At 41.5% G+C, this 26,500-nt stretch overlaps 1 protein-coding gene and 1 pseudogene across 1 annotated transcript; both read left to right on the top strand.

Moving 5' to 3' along the window:
- Positions 1-2,515: 2,515 nt before the first annotated feature.
- LOC123456678 lies at positions 2,516-2,908 on the top strand (annotated as a pseudogene).
- A 5,721-nt stretch (positions 2,909-8,629) lies between these two features.
- Positions 8,630-13,008, top strand: C1galt1c1 (C1GALT1 specific chaperone 1). Its single transcript, XM_004653928.3, has 2 exons — positions 8,630-8,796; positions 11,641-13,008. Exon 2 carries the CDS (start codon positions 11,646-11,648, stop codon positions 12,597-12,599), a length of 954 nt encoding a protein of 317 aa, XP_004653985.1. The 5' UTR covers positions 8,630-8,796; positions 11,641-11,645; the 3' UTR covers positions 12,600-13,008.
- Positions 13,009-26,500: the final 13,492 nt, after the last annotated feature.

Genomic DNA, 26,500 nt, shown 5'->3' with positions numbered 1-26,500 from the left:
TATCATCATGAATGACAAATGCTGGCAAGGATGCAGAAAAAGAGGAACACTTCTACTCAGTTGGTGTGAATGAAATCCAGTAGAGCCATTATGGAAATCCATGTGGGGGTTCCTGAGACAGCTAAAAATAGATTTACCCTATGACCTAGCTATACCACTCCTAGGCATATAGCCTAAGGATTCATCTCGCTACCTAAGAGATACCTGCTCAACCATGGTTATAGCCACTCTATTCACAACAGCTAGGAAATGGAACCAGCCTAGATATCCCTCAACTGATAAGTACATAATGAAGATGTGGTGTATTTATACAATGACTTCTACTCAGTGGTAAAGAAACATGAAATAATGAAATTTGCAGGAAAATGGATGGATCTGGAAAGAATTATACTTAGTGAGGTAACCCAGGCCCAGAAAACCAAACATCTCATGTTCTCTCTCATATGTGGATCCCAGATATAAATAATGGGACTTCTATGTGAGTTGGAATAAAACACAGTAGCAGAGGCCAGTAAGCTAGAAAGGGGTTATAAAGGAAATAGAAAGAGATGGAGAGTGGGGGCCTTAAGAGGATGGTATTATAGATATGTAAGTAGAAGGAGAGATTAATGGGGGAAAAAGGCCTAAGTGAGGTTAGGGGAAGAGACTGAGTAAAGGAAAGGTGGAGCAAGGGCTAATCAAAATCTAAAAGGGTCTTTTCAGTTGCCAGTGACCTTGGGATGACTCAGAAGGCACCATGGTGCTGAGAAGAAGTGACAGAGGAATGCTCAACACTGAAACATCTCGATCACACCTTCCAAGGCTCAGGGTCCATTGAGGAAGAAGTGGCGGAAAGAAAAGCCAAAGGAAGGGTAGGATTCCTTACCACGTGTTCCTCCAGGCACAAAATGACCTGGATATCCATGACCTCACAGTACTTGACACTACCTACACAAGACCATAATACAAGAAAAAGATCAGGACATCAAAACAAAAGAAACTGATTGAGAAGGGGAAGGGTTATGATGTAGAGTGGAGTTTCAAAGGGGAAAGTGAGGGGAGGGAGGGAATTACCATGGGATATTGTTTACAATTATGGACATTGTCAATAAAAACAAAACAAAAAAATCTAAGAAGGTATAAATAAGTCACATGGAAACGTACTTTTTTGTATAATGGCAGACCTAGAATTCACAGATTATTCCTAGAAAATTTTTGGTGTCAAGGACAGGATACCTTCCAGTGAGTTGTTGGCCAGGGAGGTCCCTGATGTTGCCAAAACATTACAGGCCATTGTCAAGGCTCTTGGTTTCCCACCAGGAATAAATGGTAAGATCCTATTGCTGAAGACTCCACATTTTTGGGCTGCAAGGTCACTGAGAACTCCTGTTGGAGCTGAGCTAAAAACCTCGTCTGAGTAGATCAGCTGATAGAAAGCTGGAAATAGCTATGCTACATGCAGTTCCATGGGAGAGAAAGAAATCACCAGTGGAGATAAATAACAGTGGATACTGCAAGCCTTAAGTTTAGCCAGACAGGCCAAATGAGCGAACAGGTGCAACAGTGGCACGTCTGTTATGGGGGAAACCAACTGCTCTCTAATTGGATTGGAGGCCCACTCCACTGGAGGGAATACATGCCTGATATTGAAAACCTATAATGGGGGAAGTACACCCTAGTGGTGTAACATCTACCCATGTTTGGTTAATTATATATACTATGCTCACCAAACTGTCCACTAATCACTTCTCTTAATGTATTAATTAATTAATTAATTAATTAATTACCCATGTATTAATGCTACTCTCCTTTTGGTTAGAGAAGCTTCTCTTTTCAGATGGTGGTGACCTTGGGATGACTCAAAAAGCACCACAGTGCTGAAAAGAAGTGACAGAGGAGTATTCAACACTGAAACATCTCTATCACACCTGCCAAGGCTCAGGGTCCATTGTGGAAGAGGTGGCAGAAAGAAAGTAAGAGCAAAAGGAAAGGTAGGACTCCTTACCACATGTTCCTCCAGACACAAAATGTCCTGGGTATCTAAGACCTTGCAGTGCCTGATACTACCTACACAAGACCCTCATAATAGGAGGAAAAGATGATGACATCAAAATAAAAGACAGAATGATTGAAAGGGGGAAGGGATATGATAAAGAGTGTAGTTGCAAAGGGAAAGTGGGGGGAATAACCATGGTTTATTGTCTATAATTATGGAAGTTGTCAATAAAAAAATTAAAAAATGAATTTCTTTGAAAAGATTCACAACTCAGAGTCACAATTACAATCAATCTTCATTACTATCAGTGAATGTTACCTAGACCCATGCCCATAAGATTTCCTTATAGCTTATTTCCATCGACTAGCTTTTTTTTGCTTATCTTTGTTTCCTGTTATATTCTTTTTAGAATATTTGAGGTATCATATCTATTTAGAGTTTCCTATTACTAAACCAATATCTATTCAGAGTAGAGAAACAAAATCCTATAATGAGATCATTTGTTTGTTGTGATTTGGAGATGGTATCTGAGCCAGTATCATGTGGAATCTGCCAGCTCTTGGTCAGATTGCACAGAACACCATCAGCTCTGTTGCTTGCAGGCATATTAAAATAAAGTTCCCGCAGGGCAACTTAATTTAGTGAGCACTCCTTTAATCCCATCACTTGGGAGCCAGAAGTAGGAGGATCACCATGAATTCAAGGACACCCTGAGACTACTGAGTGAATTCCAGGTCAGCCTGGGCTAGAGCAAGACCCTACCTCAAAAAAACAATTAAAAAGTAAAGTTCCAGAGAAACAAAAGCTATTTCATGAAGATGATAGAATCCCGGTGTCCTCCTGCATAGATCCATCATGGTTCTTATACTTGGTAGAACAGCATATACTATATATCAGTTGGCTATGGGTTCATTTCCCAAGAGGCAGGAGTGACTTTAGCTCCTCCCTGTCATCCCTGAGTTCAGTTTCATTCAGCATTCCATGGACCAGTCTTTGGACAAATAACTGAACTCTCTGTTGGGAATCAATACTTACTGACTTGTACTAACTTTCACCAATAAAGCAGTTTTTGCCATGAAAAACTCCTATAATAATGCTAATTCCTTTAAAACGGTGCTGAAAGCTGACTATGGTGGTACAAACCTCTTAATCACAGCAGGGGAATCAGGATTTTAAAGCCAGCATCAGGATGTGAGGGCGATTTGTCACCCCATTGACTGCCAGGGTTGATTTGGTGGGTATCTCCTTCCTCCCTCACTCTATGTGTGTCCCTCCCAAAGCATCATACTCTGTCAAAGAAGACAACCTTCCCCGGTCTTTGGTCAAGGGTATACAAGTAGCTGCACTCCCCTGCTAAAACCTCCAAACAAGCTCTGAGTCTGGATCAGCTACATAGTGAATTTGACTTCCAAGTCAGCCTGGGCTACAGTGAAACCCTACCTCAAAAAAAAAAAAAAATCAGTGAACTGGATAGACATCGTAAATCTCATCGAATTTCTTCTAATGACTTTGGAGGCTCAGATATCTTCTACTAGCTTTTCTTTTCTTTAAAAAAATTTATCAGAGAGAGAGAGAGAAAGAGAGGCAGATATACATACATACATACATACATACATACATACATACATACATATATATATATATATATATATAGAGAGAGAGAGAGAGAGAGAGAGGGAGAGGGAGAGGGAGAGGGAGAGGGAGAGGGAGAGGGAGAGGGAGAGGGAGAGGGAGAGGGAGAGGGAGAGGGAGAGGGAGAGGGAGAGGGAGAGGGAGAGGGAGAGGGAGAGGGAGAGGGAGAGAATGGGCATATCAGGGCCTCCAGCCACTGTAAATGAACTCCAGAAGCATGTACCACTTTGTGCATCTGGCTTACGTGGGTCCTGGGGAACTGAACCTGGATCCTTAGGTTTCACAGACAAGCACCTTAACTGCTAAGCCATTTCTCCAGCCACTCTTCCAGCTTTTCTGATATGGCAGTCAAAATTCCTAGTTCTGTCATGTGTGGTGGCGCATGTCTTTAATTCCAGCACTCAGGAGGCAGAGGGTAGAGGATTTCTGTGCGTTCAAGGCTAGCCTGAGACTACATAGTAAAATCCCAGTCAGCCTGGGCTAGATAGAGACGCTACCTTGAAAAAATAAACAAAAACAAAAATAATAATTCCTAGTTCTTTCTCTTCCACTGTTGGTGAGAGTAAAAACTTATACATCCACTATAGAAATCAGTATAGAGGTTCCTCAAAAGTCTAAAAATACGCTGGGCATGGAGGCACACACCTTTCTTTAATCTCAGTACTTGGGAGGCAAAGGTAGGTGGATTACAATGAGTTTGAATCTACCCTGAGACTACATAGGGAATTCCAAGTCAGCCTAGGCTAGAGCAAGACCCTACCCTCGAAATCCCCCCCTCCGCAAAAGTCTAAAAATCCATCTACCATTTCATCCAGGTATACCACTCCTAAGCATATACCCTAATGTTTCTACTCTTTTTTTCTCTAAATATTTTATTTATTTATTTGTTTGTTTGAGAGAGAGGCAAATAGGGAATGGGCATGCCATGGCCTCTAGCCACTGCAAACAAACACCAGATGCATGTGCCTCTGGTTTTAAGTGGGTACTGGGAAATTGAACCTGGGTCCTTCGGCTTTGCCTGCAAGATCCTTAACCACTAAGCCATCTCTCCAGCCCAAGACTCTACTCTTTTTTGTTTGTTTGTTTGTTTGTTTTTGGTGGGGGGAGTTTGAGGTAGGGTCTCTTTCTAGCCCAGGGTTACCTGGAATTCACTATGTAATCTCAGGGTGGCCTCAAACTCATGGCGATCCTCCTACCTCTCCCTCCCAAGTGCTGGGATTAAAGGCATGTGCCACCACGCCCAGCAAGACTACTCTTTACTTCAGAGATACTTGCTCAGCCACATTTGTTGCTGTTCTATTCACAACAGCTAGGAACTGGTATCAGCCCAGATGCCCATCAGCTGACAATGGATAATGAAGATGTGGCACATATACACAATAGAATTCCACTCAGCAGTAATGAAAATTAAATTTGCAGGAAAATGGATGGACTTGAAAAAAATCATACTAAGTGAGGTTATGCAGGCTCAGAAAGACACATTAATGCCATATGTTCTCACTTATATGTGGTTCCTAGCATGATTTGTCTGTAAGCTGTAGTAAGCATCAGTAGTATTGGCAAGAAACTAGAATGAGGTTTGCAGATATGGGAAGCAGAGAGGGATGAGAGAAGTACATACTTGATAGGCAAGTGAAGGAATAGAATACAGAGGGTAGACAGATCTTGGGGGCAACTGGGGTAAGGGAAAGTTGGAGGGGGAAACACACAAAACTGAGGATAGTATAAATCAATACCATAGAAATCTTCTTCATGACTAGCTAATTAAAAGATAACTTTTAATAAAAGGGGGAGATTTGTCCTGACAGAAGTACCTTGTAGTGGGTAGAGAAAATTTAACCCTAAAACCATAGGCTCTTGTTTGTAAATCCCAGTTCAGAACTGGGTTATCCACCCCCACCCCCTCAGTGAGCTGTTAGTCAGGAATGCTTATGAAGCCCCAAAACAATGTAGGACATTGCCAAAGTACTTGGTTACCTGCCAGAGCTAAATGGTAAGACCCTATTGTTGAAGACAACACAGGCTGTGCTTATACGACAATGAGAGATCATGCTGGCACTGAGAAGGAAGTCAGCTTCCTGCTGGCTAACCATCATAGGGCTAGAAAGTGCTATGCGAGCTGCTGGCGGATTATGGACACCAATAGCATTAACAAGCAAGAACCCTACAATCTACAAAATAAACTAGTCAGGTAAGATGTACACACATGTGCAATAGTGGTATATAGGTTATGGGAGTAATCAACTGTTCTCTGACTGGATATGAGAACTGCTCAGTGGGATAGCATTCATACCAGGCACTGAGAACCAAGTCAGAAGCCTATGGCTTGGAAGGTCATAGACCCTAAAGGGAAGCTTCCACTGTTTGTAGGCTAAAATGAGAGTATATGGGCTTGTCATGGTGGTGCAAGCCTTTAATCCCAGAACTTGGGAAGCAGATGTAGGAGGATCACCGTTAGTTCAAAGCCAGCCTGAGACTACATAGTGAATTCCAGGTCAACCTGAACTAGAACAAGATCCTACCTCAAAAATAAAAAGAAAAAAAAATGAGAGGATATATATGCCTGTCAAAATGTTGGGGGATGGAGAGATGGCTTAGTGGTTAAGGTACATGTCTGAGAAGCCTAAGGACCCAGGTTTGATTCTCCAGGTCCTACATAAGCCAGATGCACATAGTGGTGCATGCATCTGGAGTTTGTTTGCAGTGGCTAGAGGCCCTGAAGTGTCCATTCTCCTTCTATCTCTCTCTCTCCCTCTCTCTAATAAATAAAAAAAAATGTTTCTAAAAATGTCTTCTAAGTGTATATGCTTAACCCCTTTGGTCCATGCTGCTCTCACACTTGATTAGAGAATTTGCTTTGTACAGATGCCAGAAAATACTGGGGAGACCCAAGACCTATAAGTATGCCAAGGAAAAGAAAGCTGACTGCTTAGCACAAGTAAAGTCATGTCTATCACATCTGCTAAGTCCTAGGAGATATTACAGGGGAAGTGGCAGATTCAATGAGTGCTGCTCTCACTGTTAACTTGAGAACCTTCTCCAGAGAAATAATGGTAAATACTGAAGAGACTCAAAACTCATCAAAACAGAAAATTGGAGGCTTCTGAGAGCTTAACATTAAAAGAGCCCTCTAAAACTCAGGGAACACTGAAGTATAAGGGATAGAAAGATTATTTAAGAGCCACATGGTGAAAAGGAGTATCCAGAGGCACCTCCTCCCCCCACAGAGATGGACCGGTGGGTAGAGGGAACATTTTATTTCATGGTTTAGAAATTTTGAAAGCTATGTTTTACCTAGGAACATAGTTAGATTCACTTTATGTAATGCAATTATCAGGCTGGAAAGATTGCTCAGTGGTCAAGGCAACTGCCTGCAAAGCCTAAAAACCTGGATTTGGCTCCTCAATACCTACATAAAGCCAGATGCACAAAGTGGCACATACATCAGAAGTTCATTTGAGTGGCTAGAGACCCTGGTGTGCCCATTTTTACTCTTTCTTCTGTCTCTTTCTGTGTGCAAATAAATAAACAATGAATAAATTTTCTTTTGAAATTAAAGAAAAAGCTATTATCCATGTAACATTTCTAGAGCTAGAGTCTAAAAGCATCCCCATTCCCAGAGTTTCCTTCTTTAACTAACTCACTGTTTACTCCCTTCCCTTCCCATTCCTGGCCTGCAACTAGCATTCCTCCCAGCTAAGTGATCTAATCCTTTCAACTATGAAATTATAGGACAGAAATATTGTGAGACTATATTTACTCAGCATACTGCAGATGTGGCAAAAATTCCTTTCTGCTGGTTTATTTGAGAGTAATTCCATCATTGGTCTTCAACTCCTAGAGAAAACTAAACTTGTTTTCATGTCATTATTATTGTTTGAGACAAAGTCTCATGTAGCCCAAGCTGGCCTCTTGTTATATAGCTGAGTATAGGTTTGACAACTCCTGGTCTTCCTGCATCCACCTCCTGAATGCTAGGATTTCACGGATAAGCCGCCGTGTCTCGTTGTGGTGCCATGCTGGACAATCAAACCCAGGGCTTTGTGAATGCTAAGCAAGTATTCGACAGACTGAGCTACATCTCCAGCCCCAGCAAAACTTGGTTTTTTAGACATGTGTTAGACTTTTCATCTTTGTGATAAAACACCTGACATAGAAAAGTTCCTTAGCCAGGTGCGATGGTATAGGCATTTAATCCCAGCACTCTGCAGGCAGAAATAGGAGTCAAAGCCTGTGTGTTCCACGTCAGCCTGGGCTAGAGTGAGATACTGCCTCGAACAAACAAAAAAGTTACTTATCCTTTCTGGGTCTGGGTCCTAATGCGACTCTAACATTTATTAACTCAACAAATATTTGTCCATTGCCTGCTTGCCCTAGGTTAAGTGCTGGCAATATAGAATTGAATAGCGAGAATCAATATTTACTAAATGCTTACTCTACAGTTGAACTTATGCTAAAGGAAATTTTTTTGTACATTGATCTTAATAGTCGTACGTGAGATAAGCACCACCCTGATATATCCCTAAATTTGCCAAAGGAGGAATCGAGGCATAGTGAAGTTAACTTTCCCAGAATATCAATGGCTTGGCAAAACTCAAGAGTAGATTTCAGGCAGTGTGGCTTCAAAACCCATTCCAATCCCCACAGTGAACTTGTGCTCCCAAATTCGAGCGTCCAACTGGTTTGCATTTTTAGCCTCGGGCCTCTGGTCAGAAGGGTATAAACAACCTACGGTGTTTTAGCGAGATAACGACTCATCTCTTCACATATTCTCACACTGGAAGTTTCCCTATCTAGGAACAGGGGAAGGGTTTGAGCGAGTCGTACCCACGCGCTTCTTCGGGGGCCTCGTTCTGTATGGACGTGTCAGCAGCTGACATCAGCACGGCGCGCTTCTCAGGATCGGCGCGGGGCGAGGAGAGCCGGTGCGCGGAGAGCGCGCGGGCCTCCCCGCGTCCTAGCCCGCCAATGACAATCTCCGCCGGGCCCGGACCTCTCCGGCCCCGCCCCGCTACCCCCGCCTTCCCGGAGCCAGCTTCCTGCCTCTCCCCACCTTCACTGAGACCAACGAGAGGACACCGCCTGCATCTAGAGCAGCCCGGTGAGAAGCTTAACCGAGTGGCTGGTGAACGTGAGAGGAAAGCCTTGCTCGACTCCACTTTCCTATCGCCGAGCCTTTCTAGACGTGGGTGAGTGCCAAGGCCAGACCCCCCAGTCCAAGCGCTACCCGGAACCGCTTCCCCTCCCCTCCCCCAGGAAGGTCTGGGCCCTAGCCAATTCCCAGCATGCTTCACGTGGGATGCCCTGACAGGTTCTGGGGGAGAACTGAGCGAGAGATAGTGAATCGCCTTCTTAGAGGCGCCCCCTTGGCCCCTCAGTGGGGTCTGGAAATAATCAAGTCCTCCCTGTTATCCCATTGTCCATTTCGTCCTTTCCCCCTTTCCACAATCCTCTCCATCCACCTTCACCTTCTAAAACAAAGTTCACCTCACCACTGAGAGTTTCTGCCTTGTTTCGGTGCGCATTTTTTCCTTGCAGGTGTTGTTTTAAAGTATCTATTCTGCTCTGTACAAAATATTATGTGAACCCCAGTATAACATATAAATATTCGTTTTAAAATTTATTTGTGAAGAGAGAGACATAGAGACCGAGAAACAGAGAAAATGGGCACCCCAGCCTCTTGCAAAAAACTCTAGATGCATGTGCCAATTTGTGCATCTGGCTTGACAGTGGAAGTGCCTTTAACTGCTGAGCCATCTCCCCACCCAGTATTAACTTTTTTTTTAACTCCCTAAATGGGGAAAAGAAAATCTTGGAATCATTTGTGCAAATGAGTTTGTGTAAAATTTGCAGGCTTCTTGAGTTTTGATCGATTTTTTTTTTTTTATTGCCAGTAGAATTATTCCTGTCAGGAAAAACTCTTGACACATAATATGCCAGAAGTCAAGAAAATTGCCTGTATTTGCCAGAAATTAATGAAAATGGTGTAATATGAGCTGATATTAGAATTAACTTTAAAGTACACCTAGCAATTCTGTTATTAGGCTGAGCTTTTCCACTGCTTCCCTTTTCTTCTTGGAACTGTTATATTGCTAAGTTCTACGAGTTACAAGGGAAAAACACCACCCCACTTCTCCCAATTCCCCTTATCACACACCACACACAAATTGTATCAAGCAGTTAAAGTCAATTTTCCTTGTAAGAAAACCATGGGGTGGTGCTGGACAGATGGCTCAACAGTTGAAGGCACATGCCTGCAAAGCCTTCCAGCCTCGGTTCAATTCAGATGCCACCTACATAAAGCTAGCTGCAAAAACTTGCCCAAGTATCTGGCAGCAGCAAGAGACCCTGAGGTGTGCAAATACACAAATAAATAGTTAAAAATTTTTGAAGCAGAAAGTCATGGGGAACCAGGCATGGCACTACAAACCCGGAATACCAGCACATGAGAGGATGAGGCAGGGGAACCACAAGGTTCCAGGCCAGCTGCGGCTAAAGAGTGATAGTGTGCCTCCAACAATTATAATAATAAAGAAAACCATAGCTGGGCGTGGTGACACACGTCTTTAATCTCAGCACTCAGGAGGCACAGGTAGTATTGCCATGAGTTCTAGGCCACCCTGGAAATACAGAGTGAATTCCAGGTCAGCCTGGGCTAAAGTAAGACCCAACCTCAAAAAAAGTGGGGGGGGGGGCAGAGAGATGGTGCAGTGGTTAACGCACTTGCCTGCAAAGCCTCAAGACCCGGGTTTGATTCCCCAGTAACCACATAAAGCCAGATGCACAAAGTGGCACATGCATCTGGAGTTCATTTGCAGTGGCTAGAGGCCCGGGTGCGCCCATTGTCTTTCTCTGCTTGTAAATAAATAAATAAAAATATTTAAAATTCCATCATGGCAGTTGCTCGAAGTTCCTCACTGCTGAGCCTGCCTGCTTCTCTGAGCTCAAACCCAGAAAGTCTCTACATATTTTCCTCTTTCTCTTCTACCTTGTTCTCAATCTCTCTTACCTTAAAAAATGTAATAAATAAAAATAAAATATATCTTTTAAAAGGGCTAGAGAGATGGCTTAGCAATTAAGGCACTTGTGTGCAAAGCCAAAGGACCCAGGTTCATTCAATTCCCCAGGACCCATATAAGCCAGATTCACAAGGCAGTGTGTGCATCTGGAGTTCTTTTGCAGTGGCTGGAATCCCTGGCATACCCATTCCCTCTCTCTCTCCCTCTCTCTCTCCCTCTCTCTCTGTCTCTCTGTCTCTCTCTGCCTCTTTCTGTCTGTCTCAAATAAATAAAAATAAAATATTTTAAAATAAATATGTTTGTATCATCAGAGATACTTAATCACATAGTGTAAACTTGTTATACAAAAATCCTACAATGATATTATATATATGTAATTACAATGATTGTAATGGGGAGGTAATATGATGGAGAATGGAATTTCAAATGGGAAAGTGTGGGGGTGGGGAGGGAGGGAATTACCATGGGATATATTTTATAATCATAGAAAATGTTAATAAAAATTTAAAAAAAAATCCTACAATGGCCGGGTGTGGTGGTGCACACCTTTAGTCCCAGCACTTGGGAGGCAGAGGTAGGAGGATCACCATGAGTTCAAGGCCACCCTGAGACTACATAGTGAATTCCAGGTCAGCCCGAGCTAAAGTGAGACCCTACCTCAAAAAACAAACAAACAAACAAAAGATGACTCCTTATAGAAAGACAAATCTATAATATTGGTTTCTAGGGCAATGTTTCCATATAGCACTTGGTTAATTAAACATTGAATTATCGTAATGGCCTTCTGCACACAGAAAATTCTGTTCCATCGTGGAGTTTCTGTAAGGTTCTAGTTTATACCAAACTGTGACACCATTAGAAGGTATAGATTCTGAATATTTGTTACTCTATGCAACTAACTCAAGTTCAGACTTGAATCTTGTAAAAAAAAAATTACCAGCAAAATGTAAATATAGAAGGAATATCAAATCAAATTACCAGAATAACTCTTAAGAGTCTTTTTCTTCTTTATAGGAAAAATGCTCTCTGAAAGCAGTTCATTTTTGAAAGGTGTGATGCTTGGAAGTGTTTTCTGTGCTTTGATCACTATGCTAGGACATGTTAGGATTGGTCACGGAAGCAGAATGCACCATGAGCATCACCACCTACAGGCACCTAACAAAGAAGATATTTTGAAAATTTCAGAGGATGAGCGCTTAGAGCTCAGTAAGAGCTTTCGGGTGTACTGTATCATCCTAGTAAAGCCCAAAGATGTGAGTCTTTGGGCTGCAGTGAAGGAGACTTGGACTAAACACTGTGACAAAGCAGAGTTCTTCAGTTCTGAAAATGTTAAGGTGTTTGAGTCAATTAATATGGATACGGATGACATGTGGCTGATGATGAGGAAAGCTTACAAATACGCCTTCGATAAATATAGTGATCAGTACAACTGGTTCTTCCTTGCACGCCCTACTACGTTTGCTGTTATTGAAAACCTAAAGTATTTTTTGTTAAAAAAGGATCCATCACAACCTTTCTATCTGGGCCACACTATAAAATCTGGAGAACTTGAATATGTGAGTGTGGAAGGAGGAATTGTCTTGAGTATAGAATCAATGAAAAGACTTAACAGCCTTCTCAATGTTCCTGAAAAGTGCCCTGAACAGGGTGGGATGATTTGGAAGTTATCTGAAGATAAGCAGCTAGCAGTCTGCCTGAAATATGCTGGCGTGTTTGCAGAAAATGCAGAAGATGCTGATGGAAAAGATGTGTTTAATACAAAATCTGTTGGGCTTTCTATTAAAGAGGCAATGACTAATCACCCAAACCAGGTGGTAGAAGGATGTTGTTCAGACATGGCTGTTACTTTTAATGGACTGACTCCTAACCAGATGCATGTGATGATGTATGGGGTGTACCGTCTTAGGGCATTTGGACATGTTTTCAGTGATGCATTGGTTTTCTTACCTCCAAATGGTTCTGAAAATGACTGAGAAGGGAATCAAAAGCATGTATTTGAACACCACTTAGGCTGTGTTGTTGTTATTTGCAATAATGATATATTCAGCACGGTGGTACGTTTTTTTCTTTTCTAATCTGGTGGCACTGGTATAAATTATGCATTAAAGTTTACTTGTAAGTTTTCAAATAGGATGGTTTTTTTTTTTTCCTTTAACACACTTGTGTAGAATTTAAACGTGTGGGAACTGATTGTTTTAATAATAACAATTTTGCAAATAAAGGATGTATTTATAAATATTATATTTATGTGATAAATACTAAATTATAAACATTAAAAATTTGTTCCACATCTTTGATTTAAAATGTAACATGTCTTTTTAGCTTCTGATATATGCAAGTGAAATCTCTAGTAGTGAGTTTGTGAATAAAATAATACTTTTAGTTCTGTTTCCTTTATTTTTCAGCCAAGGGTGAGGGAGTAGCAAAGATTGGCCAGGGTCTTACTATGTAGCACAGGTTTGCCTGGAATTAGGAGTCCTCCTGCCTCAGTCTTCTGGGTGATGGGGTTGGGGTTACAGGCATATGGCGCCAAACCCAGATGTTTCCTATACTTTTTTTTTTTCTTTTGTTTGATTTTTTCGAGGCAAGGTCTCACTCTAGCTCAGGCTGACCTGGCACTCACTATGTAGTCTCAGGGTAGCCTCAAAGTCATGGCGATCCTCCTACCTCAGATTCCTGAATGCTGGGATTAAAGGCTTGCGCCACCACGTCTGACTTGTTTCCTATACTTCTAATGTAGAATTATACTCTAATAAGCCTCTCAATGGCAGTGGGTTTGCCTTCTCAAAATACACAACCAAGCAATTAAGGAAGTGGTAAAGAAACCGACTTAAAAGGAAGCTTGATTTCTTTCCTTGAGAGAAAAAGTGAAAATTATTTTAAAAGGTTAAGTAATTTAGTAATTTTCTTGGGAGCTCATTTCTTGGAATCCCTCAGTGTACACATTTTCCATTTGGCTGTGTACTTCAGTGTGGAGATAATGCATTTAGTGTGGTGGCACAGAAGAATGTAATGCCATTTTCACTTAGTTTCCCAATTAAGCTCACAGTTACAACTTGGATAAAAATATACCACATGTGATTTATTTGTTCTTGCTGTGTAAATGAGCTGTGTACAGATCTCCTTTGAAGAACTTATTTTGGCCATCTGGCAGTTTCATTTACCTAAGTTGCATCTGGGGTTTTGTTTCTCTTTATTTTATTTTATTTATTTATTTATTTATTTTGGTTTTTCGAGGTAGTGTCTCATTCCAGCTCAGGCTGACCTGGAATTCACTATGTAGTCTCAAGGTGGCCTTGAACTCAGGATGATCCTCCTACTTCTGCCTCCCAAGTGCTGGGATTAAAGGCATGCACCACCACGCCTGGCTTTTTTTGTTGTTTTTTTGAGGATCTCTAGGGCAGGCTGATCTGGAATCACTGTGTAGTTTCACGGTGGCCTCAAACTCATGGCAGTACTCCTACCACTGGCTCCCAAGTGCTGGGACTAAAGGTGTGCACCACCATGCCTGGATGAGTTTTGTTTCTTTTTGGTTACCTGTACAAATCCTGAGACTTTTTTCCCAGGTTCCGGTTCGTGGTTGCACCATACATAACTTGTGTGTGTGTGTGTGTGTGTGTGTGTATTCATGTTGGGTGTATAGGCCATAACCATCCATGTTGGATTACCATACCATTTGGTAATTTCATTGGCTACCCAAAATCTACCTATGCTTTCAAATGTATGACATACCTGGAATTGATGTGCCATAAAATCTGGGCAGTGATGTAGTAAAAGTCAAATCCATACGCCTTAATGGGGCAAGAAACTACTTTTAGCTTTTGCAATTGGCCTCAAGATGCTAATTTGCTTTAGCACACCCAAAAGAGAATTTCCTCAGGAAGACTTTGAGCTTCAAATTATTGATCCTTAGAGTAGTGTCAGACCTTTGTTTTAAATCCTCTGAAAAACGAAAAAAGAACAGTGGACACTGCAAGCCTTATATTTGGCCAGCCAGACCAAATGAGCCAACGGGTGCAATAGTGGCATGTCTATCATGGTGGAAACCAGCTGCCCTCTAATTGGACTGGAGACCTGCTCTATGGGAGGGAATACATCCCTGATACTGAAAACATAAAACGGGTAATCATGAGCCCTAGGGGTGTAACGTCTGCTGTTGTCTGGCTAAATGCATATACTATGCTTATCAAACTGCCCAGTAAGTACTTCTGTTAATATTCATACCCTTATATTAATGCTACTCTCATTTTTGGTAGAGAATCTTCTCTTTTCAGATGGCAGTGACCTTGGGACGACTCAGAAGGTATCATGGTGCTGGACCGCAGTGCTCAGTACTGCAATATCTCTATCACACCTTCCAAGGCTCAGGGTTTACTGCGGAAGAGGTAGCGGAAAGAATGTAAGAGCCAAAGGAAAGGTAGGACTCCATACAACGTGCACCCTCCAGACACAAAATGGCCTGGATATCCATGGCCTCACAGTGCCTGATACTACATGCCCAAGACCATCAGAGGAGGAAAAGATTATAACATCAAAATTAAAAGAGAGACTGATTGAGATGTGGAGGGGATATGATGGAGAATGGAGTTTCAAAGGGTAAAGTGGGGGGGGGAGGGTATTATCATGGAGTATTTTTTATAATCATGGAAGTTGTTAATAAAAATTTGGGAAAAAAAAGAAAATACTCTGGTTTTCATTGGGACTTCTAGTTAAGGTGAAACATTAATTTTGTAGAATCATAAAACCTCATTATTAAGCACCCAATTATGATCTCAGATGCAATTACTACAGAACAAGTCATGTGGTGGTACAGTGTGCATACACTAATAACCTCTTAAGTGTGACACACTGCCCCTAACAATATATTTAATTTTTTTCTGTTTTTGCTGGGCTTGGTGGTGCACGTCTTTAATCCCAGCACTTGGGAAGCAGAAGTAAGAAGATTACAGTGAGTTCAAGGCCTCTGGTGATCAGCCTGGGCTAGAATGAGACCCTACTCTGAAAAAAAAAAAAAAAAAAACAATCCAGTTTCTTACCCTTGTCAGCAATTTATTTCAAGGTTTCATCTGGGGCTAAAGAGATGGTTCAGTGGTTAAGGTACTTGCCTGCAAAGCCTAACAACCTGGGTTCAATTCCCCAGTACCCACACCAAGCCACAAAGTGGCACATGCATCTGGATTTCATTTTCAGTGGCAGAAAACCTTGCCGTGCCCATACTCACTTTCAAATAAATAAAAATACTGAATCAAAAACAGCAGCAGAGTACCATTTGAGGAAGAATCAGCAGAGAGGAAGAAAAACTCTTACAGGCTCTAAAGTGTTGTCTTGGAAGAAGATTCAAGAAGCATTGCCTTTTCATTATCTGCTGCCCAGCTATTAAACATGTGGGCCACATATATAATTTAGAAATTTTAGTAGCCAGTCAAAAGTTAAAAAAAAACACATATGTGAAATCACTTTAAATAATATTTTATTTAACTCAATATATCTAAAATACTGTCATTTCAACATACCAACAGGAAAATTTTGGACAATTGACATTCTTTTTTAGTAAGTCTTTGAAATGTGGTGTAAATTTTACAATTATAACACATCTTAATTCAGACTTGTCACATTTCAAGTGCTCAGTACCCACACAGAGCTCCGTGACTATTGCACAGCATAGGTCTAAAACATTCCAGACATATGAGAGATCCTCAGGGTTACACGGGAACGGGAAACAGCTTAAAGATTTCTTCCAAAAGTTTATTTTGGGTTGTCTTAAATGGTAATTGAAACCTGACTAATTTAGCAGGCCCCAAGCCATCTTACATGAGTTCAATCACTGGATCCTCTTTCTCAAAATTAAACCACTGTAGCAGGCTTTTAATCCCCGCAGTAGAGAGGCAGAGGTAAGAGAACTACTGGGAGTTTGAGGCCAACCTGGGACTACAGAGTGAGTTCTAGGTCAGCCTGGGATAAAGACCCTACCTCAAAATAAGTAAAGAAAGAAAGAGGGGCCTGGAGAGATGGCTTAGCAGTTAAGGCAACTGCCTGCAAAGCCAAAGGACCTGGGTTCAATTCCCTAGTATCCACATAAACCAGATGTACAAGGGAGCTCATGCATCTGGAGTTCATTTGCAGTGGCTAGAGGCCCTGGTACACCCATTATCTTTCTATCTACTCTCTCTCCTTGCAAATAAATATGAAAAAAAGAAGAAAGGAAGAAAGAAATCAGGGCTGGAAATGGCTTAGTGGTTAAGGCACTTGCCTGGAAAGCCTAAGGAACTATGTTTGACTTTCCAGATCCCACATAAGCCAGACGCACAAGGTGGCGCACACATTAGCAGTTCGATCACAGTGGCTGGAGGCCCTGGCATGCCAATTCTCTGTCCCTATCACTCATAAAAAATAAATTAAATCATGGTTATTTGCAGAAATATATAGTAATCTTAGATCTTCCCCTTAAATTAAAACTGAACCCAAACTGCTCATCATTAACATTCACTAATATTCTCCCCCAACTACCTTTAAAGTAACCATTAGGCCTGCCCAAGGCACATTATACTCTACTCTGATTACCTCCTTTATAAGACAGGATCTCCCTACATAGCTTGGCTGGACTTGGAGAGAACCTCCATCTCAATCTATTGAGTGCTGGGATTACAAGTGTGGGCCACCACACACCCCAGTGTTTCAGTTAGCTTCAAGTTGCTGACACAAGGCACATGAACAAAAGCAGCTAATGGGAGAAAAGGGTTTATCTTGGCTTACTGATTCCAGGGGAAGATCCATGATGACAGAATAAACCATGAAATGAGTAGAGGCTAGACATCACCTCCTGGCCAACATCAGGTGGACAACAGAGGCAGGAGAGTATGCCAAACACTGGCAAGAAGAAGCTGGCTTTAACACCCATAAGCCTGCCCTCAACAACACACCTCCAACAAGGTTCCAATTCCAAAATTGTCATCAGCTAGGGGCCCAGTATTTGGGGCACACCTGAATCAAACCATCATATCCCACCCACCCCTGGCTCCATACACTGATAACCATACAGGATATGCAATGCATTCAGAATGAGTTTAAAAGTCCTCATGTTTTTTTTTAATCCCAATTCTATTTAACATCCCCATAGTCCAAGGCCTCTTAACTGAGCCATAATAACACCAAAAATAGAATGGCACAGAATAAACATTCACACTGCAAAAGATGACATTGGACAAGCAAAAGAAAATTGAACAAGATTAAAAAAAAAAAACAGGGCAAACATCAAACATCTGTAATTCCAAGTCTGACAACTCTAACCAGTGACAAGTTGTCAAATATGGTAATTCTAACCAGTGATAAATCTTAAGTTCTAATTCACTCCGCCAGCTGGGCTCCTCACAGATTGGGGAATGATGAATCTCTAGCCAGCAGCTCTCCTTGGAATCATGCCATGGTCCTGGCATCTCCATGGGGTTTCCACTGCAACCCACAGTTCATCCTCATGGTTCCTTCAGGCCTCCACACAGCTCCTTCAACAAGCCTGCTTTACTCTGCCCAAGTCCATTTCCAAAAAACAAAGCTGTATTGCATATCCAATGACTATTTCCTTCCTATATCTGCTATACTACATAATACTAGGTAGGTTACCAAACTGAACATCCAGTGGGAAGTAAAGCCATCTTTGAAGAGCAAGACACTCCTTCAACATTTAGGTCCCTTACTTTCAAAAAGAGTCTGTGTTCTTCCTGCTGTCCTAATGCAGATCAGCTGGCCCAATTTCAACAGCTGTAATATCTCAAATAATTGCAGATGACCCTGCAGCAATTTGGGCCTGAAAATGTCACTTCTTTCTGTGCTATATCCATGTGTTCATACCAGTCAATGCAACCCCATATAAATTCTCAGGGCAGGCAGAACATAGCAAGCCACTCACCTGAACTGCTTCTACCTTAGTTCAAGAAAGTTCTTTCTCAACCTGTTAAGCCAAACCTCACAGTCCACAAATCTTACTGCACTTAGGTCTTTCAGCTCTGACCAGAATAGTCCATCAAGCTGTACTTACAGCACTTCAAGGTATTTTTTAGGCCAAGGTTTCAAATCCTTCCACATTCATTCCACAAATCAGTTCCATTCATATTCTCTCCCTCTCTCTGCTTGAAAATAAGTAACAATATTTTTTTTAAAAAGAAGCCCCCCCCAAAAAAAAAGAAGGCCCAAGCCGGGCATGATGGAGCACGCCTTTAATCCCAGCACTTGGGGGGAGGCAAAGGTAGTAGGAGCACCATGAGTTCAAGGCCACCCTGAGAGAACAGAGCAAATTCCAGGTCAGCCTAGGCTAGAGTGAGACCCTATTTTGAAAAAACAAAACCAAAACAACAAAGAAAGAAGGCCCAGGTGTGATGGCACTCACCTTTAATCCTGGCCTGAGGTAGAAGAATCACCATGAGTTCCAGGCAAGCCTGAAGCTACAAAGTGAGTTCCAGGTCAGCCTGGGCTGGAAGGCCCTACCTCAAAAAAACCACCCCCCAAAAAAACAAAAGAGATACATACTTGGTAAAAAAAAAAAAAAAGGATATGTTCTAATTCTGAATAAATGAACTCCAAGCAAGCTGTCCATAATCTGTAGGACCAAAAGATTTACCCTGACCAAACCAGACCAGATGTGTAAGTGAAGAGAATTTTAGCTTTAAAAATTAATTTTGGGGCTGGAGAGATGGCTTAGCGGTTAAGCGCTTGCCTGTGAAGCCTAAGGACCCCGGTTCGAGGCTCGGTTCCCCAGGTCCCACGTTAGCCAGATGCACAAGGGGGCGCACACGTCTGGAGTTCGTTTGCAGAGGCTAGAAGCCCTGGCGCGCCCATTCTCTCTCTCTTCCTCTATCTGTCTTTCTCTCTGTGTCTGTCGCTCTCAAATAAAAAAATTTAAAAAAAATTAATTTTGAATGGAGCTGCATTTGAACTGATAAAAACATTATCCAGGCTAAGAACTTCAAAATCTTCAGATCGTGAGGAGACAATTTTTAAAATGCCAGTATGCAAAAAGACATTTTATGCCCCTAATGGATGAGGAAGCAAAAGTAGACACACACACACACACACTGCTTTTGAAATCTGCCACAGGATGAGTGAGGTGGCTCCAGGCTGTAATCTCAGCACTTTGGAGGCAGAAGGCTTGAAAGATCAAGGTTACCTTGAGCTACATAACATTCTATCTCAATAAAGTTGCCTTGGTGCTGGATATGAATCTCAGTGATGGTATATTTGCTAGCATATGTGAGGCCCCGGTGGAGACCCTGAGCTGATTCCCCCACACCATCAAAATATTTCCTAATTTAAAGACTCAAGGACTGTTAAGAGACATGGCCAAAACCAACATGCAGTTTCATTAGGCAATCATCTTACTAGTTTGCATGTTCCCAAGCCTCAGGGCATCAGCATAATGCAACCCTGTCGTTGAAGACAAAGACAAAAAGTGTCCTGTTTTCCAAACAGAAATAGTAAAAAGAAAAATGGGTTGCCAGATCTCAGAAGACCCTCCAGTATGGCTTCCCCTGCTAAATTTGTTTGTAAGACTTAGCTTTGGAGAAAAAGCATTTTCTCCAAGTGCTTAGTTAGAACCAATGACTTCCTACTAAAGATCAAGTCTTGCTTGCATAGTTGTTAAAACCAGAAATTGCTTAATTACACCATGGGAGATTAAATGAAAATTAATGGTTATCACTGGCAATCAAGTTTATGATTAAAATTAAGAAAAAGTAAAGCTTTGTATCTTTTAAATCTAAGTGTTTTTCCTATGATGAGATTCTAAATACTTGCAGTGAAATGGAGGGGAATAATTTATGCTCTGTCATTTATTGTTGCCCATATTCACACATGGATTAAAATTAAAATAGTTGAAGAAGTGCCAGGCATAGTGGCAAACACCTTTAATCCCAGCACCTCAGGAGGCAGAGATAGGAGGATTGCCATGAATTCAAAGCCACCCTGAGACTACATAGTGAATTCCAGGTCAACCTGGGCTACAATTAAGTCCTACCCTACCTCAAAACACCACTAACAACAGAAAAAAAAATATTTGAAGAACTGGATGTGGTGGTGCATACCTGTGATCTCAGCCCTCAGGAGACCAGTGAGGAAGAGAATTTCAGGGAATCCTAAACGGGTCCAAGGGGCATGGGGAAAGGGGAAACAATCTGTAAAATGTTTGGGTAGGGACTGAGGAGATGGCACAGTGGGTAAAGCATGATGAGCTCAATTTGGATTCCCAATACCCACGTAAAATGCCAGCATAGTGACGCACGCCCATAATCCCACCTCTGGAAGCGGAGACAGGCAGCTTTCCTAGGGCTAATCTAGCTGAATCGGTGAGCTCCAGGTTCAGCACGAGGCCTTGTCCCAAAAAAATGAGGTGGTAAGCAGTTAAGGAAGACACCTAACATCAACCTCTGACACACACATATGCACCCACACACATACAAACATGCATGCACACATGTTCTCACACCACACCAAAAAAGTGTTTGGGTGGTTTGATAGCATTTTTTCCACCTTTTATTTTTGTTTAAAAGAAAAGCCAAGGCAGGCATGGTGGCACATGCCTTTAATCCTAGCACTTGGGAGACAGAGGTAGAAGGATTTCTGTGAGTTCCAGGCCAGCCTGAGACTACTGAGTGAGTTCCATGTTAGCCTGGACTAATATGAGACCCTCCCTCGAAAAATAAATAAATAAATAAAGCAAAGGCAATTTAGAACATGATGATATTAAGAAGTCAGCTATAGGGCCTGGAGAGATGACTTAGCAATTAAGGCACTTTCCTACAAGGCCTAAGGACCTAGATTTGATTCCTCAGAACCAATGTAAGCCAGATATTGAAGGTGATATATGCACCTAGAGTTCGTTTGCAGTGGCTAGAGGCCCTGGCATGCCCATTCTCTATCTGCCCTTCTCTCAAATAAAGTTTTTGTTGTTGTTTTTCGAGGTAGGGTTTCACTCTAGTACAGGCTGGCCTGAAACTCACTATGTAGTCTCAGGGTGGCCTTGAATTCATGGTGATATTCCTACCTCTGCCTCCAAGTACTGGAATTAAAGATGTGTGCCACCATGCCCAGCAGGATTTTTTTTTTTTTTTTTGAGGTAGGGTCTCACTGTAGCCCAGGCTGACCTGGAATTCACTATGTAGTCTCAGGGTGGCCTCAAGCTCACAGCAACCCTCCTACCTCTGCCTCCCCAGAGCTGGGATTAAAGGTGTGTGCCACCACACCTGGCTCAAGTGATCATTTTTAATGGTAAAACCTCTTTCCCTTCTTTCCTCTAATCAAGTCCTTTCATCTACTTGAAGCATCAGTTCTTGTCCTATTTCTGTTTTCTGTGTTTCACAAACATACTAACTACCAACAAAACCAATTTAGAACTGAACATTAATGAGCCATGTCATGCTTTGTAATTAGGATTTAAGTAGAAATTATTTTATTATGTATTTTTATTTCTCAGAGTATTCAAGGATAAAATTTGGAATTCTTTCATTTTGACTCTAAGAGACAAAGACTAATTTCTTCCCTTTGACCTGATTTTTTGTATTTCACTATGTAGCCAAGACTGGCCTAGAATTCACTATCATCTAAGATTAATGACCTGTTCATAATAAATACTACTAGAAGAAATTCACTGAGTTATCTTCCTTATTTCTTTTTACAATAAACTATATTCACTAAGAAGTTAGCTTCATAGACAAACCTGCCTCATAATCTTTTTAAAAATATTTATTTATTTACTTATCTGAGAAAGAGGGGAGAGGGAGGGAAGGAGGGATGGAGAAAGAAAGAGAGAGAATGTGTGCACCTGGGTCTCTAGTCACTGCAAATGAACTCCAAATGCATGTGCCACCTTGTGCACCTGGCTTATGTGGGTTCTGGATTATTGAACCTGGGTCCTTAAACTTCACAAGGAAGTGCCTTAACCACTAATCCATCTCTCTAGCCTACTTAAAATTTTTTTTTTGAGGAAGGGTTTCACCATGTAGCCCTGGCTGAACTGGAATTTAAATATAGAACAAAGGGCTGGGAAGATTACTCAATGGTCAAAGGCACTTGCTTGCAAATGTAGAACACATTGGCCTTAAAGTCACAGAGATTCTCCTGTCACTGACTCCCCAGTGCTGAGGTTGCAGGCATACACTTGGCTTGTTACAGTGGATGTAGAGAACACTAAATAAATATTTTTTTTAAAGTTTCTGATTTCATGAGACCTCAGAAGTGATGGTTATATTGTCATATGCTGCATACATTTTCACTATTTTCTTTCAATACAAATCAGTTTTAGTAAAATATTCCTTTAGAAATTGGAGTCACTTTTGATTTTCCTGAAAAGTCTTGCAAGATATATTCTCTAGCCACTGTAGACAAACTCCAGACACATGCACCACTGTGTGCATCTGGCTTACATGTGTACTGGGGAATTGAGCCTGGGTCCTTAGCCTTCACAAACAAGCACCTTAACTGCTAAGCCATCTCTCCAGCCAGAGTTATACCTTTTCAATATTAAAGAAACCTATATGAAACGTTAAAATATTTACCATGTTTTGTTTCAGCATGTATTAATTTTATGTTTTTAATACATAATTGATACATTCATACTACTACAACCAACAGAAAATGAAAAATAGCCGGGCATGGTGGTGCATACCTTTAATCACAGCACTTGGGAGGCAGAGGTAGGAGGCTCACTGTGAGTTCGAGGCCATCTGGAGACTACATAGTGAGTTCCAGGTCAGCCTGGGCTAGTGTGAAACCCTACCTCGAAAAATCAAAATAATAATAATAAAATATCTGCAAATGTAGCAAATTGTCATTATTATATCTTCTTCCTTAGTACTATACATAGAAATACCACACCTCACTTGCTGTGTGAATAGAGGGGAACTTGACTACATAGAATCATTATTTGGTAAACGTCTTATGACTTACTTTGGGAAGAATACTAAATCCCTCAATTTGGAAATGTTAATAACTAGTCCTGGGTTAAGTGAAGCTGCTTTTTTCTTTTCTTTTCTTTCTTTCTTTTTTTGTTTGAGAGAGAGAGAGAGAGAGAGAGAGAGAGAGAGAGAGAGAGAGAGAGAGAGAGAGAGAGAGAGAGAGAAAGAAAGAAAGAAAGAAAGAAAGAAAGAAAGAAAGAAAGAAAGAAAGAAAGAAAGAAAGAAAGAAAGAAAGAAAGAAAGCAGAGAAAGAGAGCATGGGCACACCAGGGCCTTCAACCACTGCAAATAAACTCCAGATGCATGTGCCACCTTGTGTGACAACACGCACTTGCATCACTAGGCGTGTGGCTTACGTGGGACCTGAAGATTTGAACATGAGTTCTTAGGCTTCACAGGCAAGCACCTTAACTCCTAAGCCATCTCTCTAGCCCCTGGTAGCTTTTGTTTGGGGTTAAAAATAATAAAGACATAAGAGAAAAATGGGATGGAGATGGTGATAAAGGCATAATCCCAGCTCTTGGGAGGATGAGGAAGAAGGATCACAAGTTCAAGGACTGTTTGGGTTTCAAAGTGAATTGATAAGCTAGTGAAACTCTATCTCAAAATACAAAGAAGCTGGGCATGGCGGTGCATGCCTTTAATGCCAGCATTTGGGAAGCAGAGGTAGGAGGATCACTGTGAGTTCAGGACCAGCCTAGGACTACAGAGTCAGCCTGGGCTACAGTGAGACCCCTACCTCCAAAAGCTCAGAAAAGAAAGAAGGAATGAGGTAATGAAGGGAGGGAGAAAAGGAGAGAAGAGAGAAAGGAAAGGAGGATGATAGTGGATGGATGGAATGCAAGAAATGGTGCCACATGCATTAAATCCCAGCACTCAGGAGGCAGAGGTAGGAAGATTACTGTGCATTTGAGAGCAGCCCGGAACTACAGAGTGAGTTCCATGTCAGCCTGGGCTAAAGTGAGACCCTACCTTGAAATAAAAATTTAAAAAAGGGCTGGAGGGATGGGTTAGTGGTTAAGCACTTGCCTGTGAAGCCTAAGGACCCCGGTTCGAGGCTCCATTCCCCAGGACCCACGTTAGCCAGATGCACAAGGGGGCACATGCATCTGGAGTTCGTTTGCAGTGGCTGGAGGCCCTGGTGCGCCCATCCTCTCCCTCTCACTCTGCCTCTTTCTCTCTGTCTGTCGCTCTCAAATAAATAAAAAGTTTAAAAAAAATTTAAAAAATGGGAGGCAGGCAGGCAAAATAAAAAAGTGGTTGGGAATACCATGGTAAAGAGCTTGCCTAGCATATACAAAGTCCTAGGTTCAATCATTAGTAATGAAAAAAAATTAAGAAAAATGTAGCTACTGGGCAATATTTTTTTAAAAAAATTGAAAAATACAGGGCTGGAGAGATGGCTTAGCGGTTAAGCACTTGCCTGTGAAGCCTAAGGACCCCAGTTCAAGGCTCGATTCCCCAGGACCCACATTAGCCAGATGCACAAGGGGGCGCACGAGTCTGGAGTTTGTTTGCAGCGGCTGAAGGCCCTGGTGTGCCCATTCTCTCTCTCACTCTGCCTCTTTCTCTCTCTGTCTATTGCTCTTAAATATTTAAAAAAAAAATTGAAAAATACAACTGCCCAGGCATGGTGGTGCACGCCTTTAATCCCAGAACTCAGGAGGCATAGGTAGGAGGAGCACAGTGAGTTTGAGGCCACCCTGAGACTAGAGTGAAAAACCAAAAGGAGAGAGAGAGAAATACAGCTGCTAAGGGAACACACTATTAACCAATTTTAACTGTCTGCTAGGAGAGGGCTGGTCAAGCCCTTATGCCAATATACAACCATTAAATTTGGACACTGGATTATAATGGCTCCAAAACTTTCATGTTTTTTTTTTTTTAATCTTTACATTGGGTACAATTTAATGGGTATGTTTACATTTAACTTATGTGTAATTTGCAAATTTTGGTGACTTAAAAGCAGTAGAAATTTCCAGACTTTATAAAGCAGTTTTGGACTCACACCATTACCCTTTTTTTGTTGTTGTTTTTTGAGGTAGGGTCTCACTTTAGCTCAGGCTGACCTGGAATTCACTATATAGTCTCAGGATAGTCTCTAATTCTCTGTGATCCTCCTACCTCTGCCTCCCAAGTGCTGGGATTAAAGGTGTGTGCCACCACACCGGGCCCAGCATTACCCAATTTTACTTAATATAAATTCTGTACTCACTGTGAGTTCCTTAAGAGTATGAGCTAACTGTGTGTTGTTCATGTTGGTGCCATTTCACATAGATATGTACTGAACTCAATTAACCTTGGCTGAATAAAAGTCAGCCAAAAACATAGGATTTGTAGGTTGGGTTTACCACTGAATTAATTTTCAGAAGCCACACTGCATGAGAAATAACAGGCTCTCTGTATGTTCCTACTCTCAAGACATGGATAAGCAAGTTTCTGTCAAGCATAGTGCAAAAAGGAGCTAATATATCTGCATGCTCAACATCCTCAAATTGGTTTTCATGAATGACCTAATGTTTAGAAACTGAAAAGGCTTGCACATATAGAATGACACCCTTGATTAAAATTGGTGAGCTGAGGTCTCAGACCCAGGGGAAGCACGGAACATATTCAGTCCACATCACCAAGGCAACAGAAAGGGTACCTCAGCATAGTAGAAAAACAAGCACAGATGTTGGTGTTGAATATTGAAAGTGTTCTCTACATCCACTGTAATAGTGGTTAGATGCAAGGGTAAGTTATTCTAGAAAGCAGCCAATGAGTTTTAGCTTCACTAAGGTGTATTTGTATGTACTATGTTATTCATTGTTAACACTTCCCTCAGCAATTTTGGTCAATTAACCTTACTTTAGCATCAAAAATAAAAGCTCAAACTTTGTTTTTTTACAGGAATGATGTATGTATATATATGTATATATGTTAAGAATAAAGCC

Source organism: Jaculus jaculus, chromosome X (assembly GCF_020740685.1).
Source record: "Jaculus jaculus isolate mJacJac1 chromosome X, mJacJac1.mat.Y.cur, whole genome shotgun sequence".
NCBI lineage: Eukaryota > Metazoa > Chordata > Mammalia > Rodentia > Dipodidae > Jaculus > Jaculus jaculus.
The sequence above is the reverse complement of the archived record's forward strand: the minus strand, read 5'-3'. Positions and strand labels throughout refer to the sequence as shown.